The 6,945-nt window shown below is 40.3% G+C and overlaps 1 protein-coding gene across 1 annotated transcript in view; it reads right to left on the reverse strand.

Moving 5' to 3' along the window:
• The window catches only part of GTF2A1L (general transcription factor IIA, 1-like), an 11,889-nt gene extending 5,066 nt beyond the window's left edge, over positions 1-6,823 (reverse strand). Inside the window, 7 exon segments of the mRNA XM_009333678.1 lie at positions 1-287; positions 290-355; positions 1,576-1,669; positions 2,903-2,958; positions 4,552-4,675; positions 4,976-5,077; positions 6,452-6,823. The exon segment at positions 1-287 is cut by the window's left edge and continues 210 nt beyond it. Of these exon segments, the coding sequence (XP_009331953.1) occupies positions 1-287; positions 290-355; positions 1,576-1,669; positions 2,903-2,958; positions 4,552-4,675; positions 4,976-5,077; positions 6,452-6,823 (1,101 nt within the window).
• Between the last annotated feature and the right edge of the window lie 122 nt (positions 6,824-6,945).

Here is a 6,945-nt window from a genome sequence, read left to right on the forward strand (position 1 = left end):
CACAGCTGTATGAAGATTGCCATGCTGAGATTTTTCTGTTGAGTCTGCATGCTGATTCAACACTGCATTAGTCACAAGTTGCTGCTGACTCACAGAAGGCTGCTGGACCAACGTAGTATTGGCACAGTTCTCCAGGTGCGTTTTTTCCATGACATTTGGTTGAAATACCATGGTCTGTTGGACAGCAGTCTCCTGGGGTTGCAATGTTTCAGCAGCTGCCTGGGCAGAAGATGCGTTCACCTGTGCAACACTGGCAATGTTGGCTTGCAGAACTGAAGGTTGCCCCGATGTAGAATACTTGCATCTCCTGGGGCCTGTGTAACCATAACAGGCACATTTACCTTATAAAGGTGCCCTACAAAGAGAAGAGTTAAAAAACTGCTTCAGCAGGTTAAACTACAGGTTCATCCAGGCCACTGTCCTGTTACCACTAATAATCAATAGCAAATACTCAGGCAAACTGAGAGACAGGATGTTTACAAAGCAGTACTTTCCCCAAGCACAATTTCAGCCTTTGAAAAATAAGCATTCAGAGGCTGAGTCAGAGCTTCCATCCAGACCATCATGTTTAATACCCGTTTTTGGCTTTGGATTAAAAAAAAACAAAAAAGGAAAATCCTGTTTTAAATTTACTTCCATGTCATTTCAGAAACTAAGGAATACAAGATGAAACAGTAAACTATTCCATATCTACAGGGACAGTTCAGTCCTTTAAGGACATTTAGGTATCGCTGCTAAAAAAAAAAAGCGCTCACAGTTTAGTTTAAAAAAAAAAACAAAACCACAAACCAGACTTAGTTTATCAATCCTCTCATTGTATGAAAACCACTCCAAATACAGAGTCGTTAAAGTTATTATCAGGTTAGAACTAAGATGCCAGAGCTAAGTTCCCAATTTCATTTAATTATTCTTTTCCCCACACACATGCTTACACACCCAGAGTCACTGATACCAGCCTATAGGTCTCAAAACCTTAGGAATTATACCTGAAATAGATATCTAGTGACATTAGTTCTCATCAAAGAAGAACAGCTGTTTGAGGAAAGAGTCAATCTATGACTGAAATAAGCCTTCCACATCACACCCTAAGGAGTACAAGCACATTTTTGTACAAGCAGTACAGGCAGTTTTATCAGCAAAAGAGTGTGAGCAAAAAGGTTAATGGATGGTTGGATTTTATTGGAGTAAGAAATCAATTTGATTCTGAAGCGCCAGAATGTCTTTACCTTTTTAAAACATGGAAGATTGTCCCTCATATAGGAGGAGGAGATACCTATGTCTGGACTGACAAAGGAATATATTTGCGAGCAGTTGTAAAACAAAAAAATGGCATCACCTGGCAGCCCATGTTAACTGATCTTGCAAGTGTACACAACTGACACACTAACTAATCAACGTAATTACTTCCCCCATGCAGTAATTACAAACACAAACTACAAAGGAAGAGGAGGATAACTGGCTCTACCCACCTACACTTTAACCACATTTGTTTTATCTACTGTACTCAGGACCATCTTTCAATATCCACATACAGTCAATGCACTGTAACATTTTACATCTCTTCTTTAATCTTACCAGATGCTGTCTGTAGCGTCACTCCAGCTGGTACATGTATAGGATAAGCAATACCCGAAGGGAGAGTAAGAGTTGCACCCGCTCGTGAAGCACCCTAGATACACAAAAGCTTTATTAAGAAATAGCGCATACTTTATCTCCTAGGGCCTTGAATGTCACACGTAACACATCCAGATGAAACATTGATGAGGGCCTTTTTGTAATCATCTTTACTGAAGAGTTGCTTCAGACTTCTGAGATTTAGACAGATAAAGAGTATTCTATATTGACAGGATAATGACTTGCCCTAAGTGTTTCCTACTTTCCAGTTATCACATTCCCTTTTCGTTAACAGAACACTTTTCTGTACCCCCTCAATGTACACACCATCCAGAAAGGTATTCTTCCGCTCAGAACCACTTTTACCTAAGCTTATGTACAACTTGACACAGCACAGATTCCTTGCCTAGGCCCATGAAGTCACTTCACATTCTCTTTTTCTCCTGGAAAGCAGAGTTGGATATAAGGCTCCCTTTCAAACTAGCTGGTTTGGGGAAATCCAAATTTTAAATCGGGAAACTTGCATGTTACGCAAACACCTTCCCAATATTATATTTCAGCTTGGCAAGCTAGTTAGTTTAAGGCTCAGGAGGCACTCAGTAAGTCCATCAAGCTCTGACAATTAATACCCCTCCCCCTCGCCAAACAAATTTTGCCATGCCCAGAGTTCAGAACCTGTCAACTCCAAAAACACTTTCTCAGCGATGATTTCTATGCCTTGCAGATAATGCTGCACCCAGCCTCACTAGTGCTAGCCATTTCCCAACCATGCATTATTTTAACACCCAGTAATAATAAAAAATAAATAAATAAGGATCTGTAGGTGTGCACTTCCACTACACCTCCGTTCTATGGGCTAAATACATGCAGCCGTGTCTTCCAACACACTTCCGGCTGCACTGATTGCAAAACCAACTGGTAGATCCCCATCCCCTTCCACTGCTCGAACAGAAGCAGCAGAGGTACAGCTCTCCCTCTGCAGACTCTTAACTTTTTTATGGGTTTCATTAAAAAAAAAAAAAAGCTAGAAGTAACAACACTGAGTTTCTTCAGCTGTTGATTTTCTCTCAGCAGAACTCCTGCTCCCTTGCCTACTAGACCACATTGGACAGATGAAACTGTCATGAGAAATGCTACTTTTTTGGTCCCTAAATGCTATCCTAAAGCATCTATACATGGAAAATATTTAACACTTGCCTCCCCATAAGCCTATTAACAACTGACAAACTTTATCATTTAGAATCCAGAATAATCAAAATGGACATAAAGTGTCACTGCAGCTACATACCAGGTCTGCTGCCGTGAAATGCTGAAAACCTCTGCCAGTTGGGATGACTAAAGAAGCTATACCAAGGGGGGGGGAAAAAAAACAAACACTTTACAAAAACATTAATTTCTCAGACACAGTAGATCTTTCAGTAATTTACAGCAAGCACTGCTGAAACTAAAGCAATCTAACTTCAGTTCATACTCATTAGATCAAACAAGCGTGCACATCTAGCTAAGGCTCTTGAATACACTTCCCTTTATGTTGCTTCAAGCTTACGCTGTACTCAGGGGGGAGGGGTTATACCCTGAATTTATAAAACTTACATTTTACTAAAAGCTGGTCTTGGAGATTTTTTTTTGTTTTAAAAATATTTCTATTGAACTATTTGATCTGTTTAAATTGCACTGCAAAAATTAAGCATGCCACTTCTATTTATTACATCAACTAGAAGGACAGATGTGCAGTGCTACCATTTTAACATGACCAAGGACACATCAGTAAAATGCACTGCCTGGTCAACATGAGGCAAATGTGCAAGTATCTTTCTGCACCAGAGCAAATCCAATGGTGCTAACAGGAGGAACAGTAGGGTGGGATTTTCAAAAGCACTCAATACGGACTTCAGTGGGAGAAGATAAGCCAAAGGGAAAACTTTCACAGGCTTCAAGAAGCAAACAATTTAGGTAGCCCTAACTACTCTGAAAATCTCTAGCCATAGAACAATTTGAATCCCATTAAAAAAAAAAGTTCACTGGCTTCAACAGATTGTTTTGCCTTAGTATTGCCCTTGCAAAAATTAGGAGTAACAAGGTAGAGATTAAATATAAAGCCTCCAATAGCAAACAAACCAAAAAGTATATTCCCTTTAACCACATGGAATAAATAAAACGTGTCTCCAAAACCATCCATTCAACTATTAAGATTGTAAAAAAACAGATGAAGACTGGCTGCCCAACCTTGAAGTGCACTACGACACAGGTTTTCATTACATCATCTCACATGTTTTTTGGCCTTTGTGGGGAAAGGTCCTAATGGCCTCTCACATTGGGAGAAGCCTCAGCTGAGCATTACACTCCACCATAACATAACCACAGTGGTCAGCTGGATTTAATTGAGAAGAATAGGTCCTGATGTCAGAGTCTGTGTGAAAGTCAACTACTTCTGTGCAACGGGAATACTGCTTTTAGGAAAACTCACTGAAAGACAAAACAAAAAAACTCCCCCAAAACTCCCACTCTTCTGTTTAAGCAAGGCCTTACATTTTAACAAGTGCAGAACCAGATTAAACTCCAACATGACAGCAGAGCTGCACGGCACAAACATGCCATATAACCTCAGCACACATCATGCCACACAGTAAAAGGGGAAGTGAAATCTCAACCCTACTGGCAATTTGCAATTGAAGGGCTACACTTCTGGACTGCAGGCGAAGCTAAAATTCTCTTCACGTTTTGCTACTGGAAATAAGCAGCAGATCAAGAGCACATAGACATAATTGCATTAGTTTATCAATTCTGCTTTCAAATAATCACTGTTCCCCATCACGCTAGATATATACATAAGCATCACAAACCAAGATTACTGCAGCACCTTTGAGTCTTCCAAAAAGATTCTTGAATCCCTGAGCTATTCTTAAATTGCATCTGTTGTGTTCAACAACATCTGACCTGCTGAAGCCTGCAGAACGCGGTGGAAATTGTGCGGCAACTGCAGGGTAAACTGTGGAGAATGGTGGCTATGTCTGAAGAAGCCTTCTGTTGCTTTAGACTGCATCACCTTGGTTTCCCAAAGCTGCAGAAAGATTATTAAGGTCAACAGATATCAGTTTTAAAAATAACCCACATCTAAAACGATAACCAGGTATTCCTAGTTTTTCCAAAAGTAAACTGACTGATTCTATCCAATAAACATGGTAACAATCACTACTGAAGTTTGACTTCCAGCAGCCAAATAGATCATTCGCAGGATATTTCTAACTCTTAAGTTAGGGCAAAAGTTCGCATGTTTTGGAGAGCAAAGAAAAGGACAAGTACATCATCTCAAAAGAAAACAAATACACAACTTCTGTTAATGCAGGGGAACCCAACAAACCTGCTTCAAGTCTTTCAGAACCTGTTCCTCTAAACCCTCTTCTGCAAAGAGATCCCGCACACCTTCGACCACATCTTCAATAATGGACTTGTATAGTTTAGGCTACATTAAAAAAACCCAAAATATTTTCAAGTTAAGATGAATATTAAGTCATTTGAAATGATAGCACAAAGTCTAATCTCGCTGCATAAACTACTGTAACAAACTGAACAGCATGAAGAAATCAGTGTAATAAACTGAATACTCTGTCAAGCGCAAAGGTCTGCAAGTCCACTCATTCTTCTAAATCTGACATCCCTGAGAACAGACATCCCTGGAAAAATACTGGATTCGAGCCTCAAATTATTTGTTTTTGCGGGCTACAGAAATGCTTAAGAAAATCCTAGAAACATTACAAAAACAATTGCCATGCTGTATTTTCAAACAAGCATGTCTAAAATGTCAGTTTAAAACTGACATTTACCACTATCATTCCAGTGTCATCACCCCTAACTTAAAAACCAACCAACAATAAAAGCTACTAAAAGTGAGATGTAGCAATTCTATCAGAAGCATAATGTAAGTAACCTGCAAGAAATAATAAGAGGGGTTTTTTTCTTTGTGGTAATAGTCTGATGCTGTATAGTAGTTTCGCTATGGAAATTTTAACTACAGTTATCAATACATATCATTCATCTTCTATTACAATAGGCCTCCGACACAACATTTTATTCCTTCTTCTGCCCATGTCAGTGATTTAATCCTAATCCTACAGTCAGACCTAGGCAACAGACACACATAAGCTTCAAGAGGCATCCATTCAGATGCAAGTGTAAGATAATAAGCTTTGAGCAATTTAAAGCTTATTAATTTGACTATCATTACCACCAGAATAGCCTACACAAGGTGAAAGACGAAGCTGAGATTTTTAGGAAACATTAGCAGTTAAGATTCCGGGACATTAATTTACATTTTTTTAACTTAACATCAAGTTAATATTTTAGTGCTCTAAAGTTGTTCAAAACTGCAGATGATAAACAATTTGTTTTAAAAAAAAAACCTAGAAGTTATTAAGAACAAACAAGTTTAGCTTTTTGCAAAAAGCTATCAGCACAACATACCACCACTTTAAAATAACCATACTCATGTATGATTTCTTATGGGAGGTTAAAGATCTCCAAGGACTCCCACAGCACATTTCAGGATACTAGGAAGACGAGGAGCAAAAAAAAAAAAAAAAGAATGGCCTCTTGTACCACTAAAGATGCTGTCTAGCCCATATGTCAAATGCTTGCCTTCATTGTTAATCCAGAGAAGCTGAATTTAAACCTTTCAACGGGCCTATTCCTCTCCCCAGTATTGCCAAGCTACACTGCATTAAGGAGAGTTTTACAGTAAGTACAAATATTACGTTATGTAAAATCTGTACATAGCAACTGTAAAACTCAAGCACTACATTTCCAAATTAGAGAAAAATGGTTACAGTGCAGACATTACTGTACGCCAGTTTTGTCCCTTTGCACACAGGCGCTCCTTTGCCAGAACCAGCCCATCCATATCAGGAACACCCAGCGCCACGAACAAAGAAACTCCTGTTTCCTTTCTATACAGTGGGGTGGCAGGGAGGGACCGATCGACGCCCCATTCCAGCAAAGCCAAAAGCACGCCTTGAAGTGAAGCCTCCACGGCTTCCCCGGGATTACTGTCATCTGCAGGACCACCTGAAGTCCCACGTAAGGAAAGGCAGCAGCAGATGAAACCCGGAGGGGAGTAAAAGCCGCCACCTTTCTCCCTGGCACCACTAAGCTCACACGGCGTCCCTCCGCCCCCTGGAGCTACCCAGTGGCTCACACCAACCCCTGCCACCATGCTTCTGCCCACAAAACGCTTTTTTTTAACACCACCACCCGCAAATAATCGCTTTCGAAGTCACCCCTGGGCTCCCCGCGCCAGGAAACGGCCGGCCGCTCCCAGGGGTCCTCCCGGGGACT

The sequence above is a fragment of the Pygoscelis adeliae genome, unplaced genomic scaffold, assembly GCF_000699105.1.
Source record: "Pygoscelis adeliae isolate BGI_AS28 unplaced genomic scaffold, ASM69910v1 Scaffold1, whole genome shotgun sequence".
In the NCBI taxonomy this organism is placed as follows: Eukaryota; Metazoa; Chordata; class Aves; order Sphenisciformes; family Spheniscidae; genus Pygoscelis; species Pygoscelis adeliae.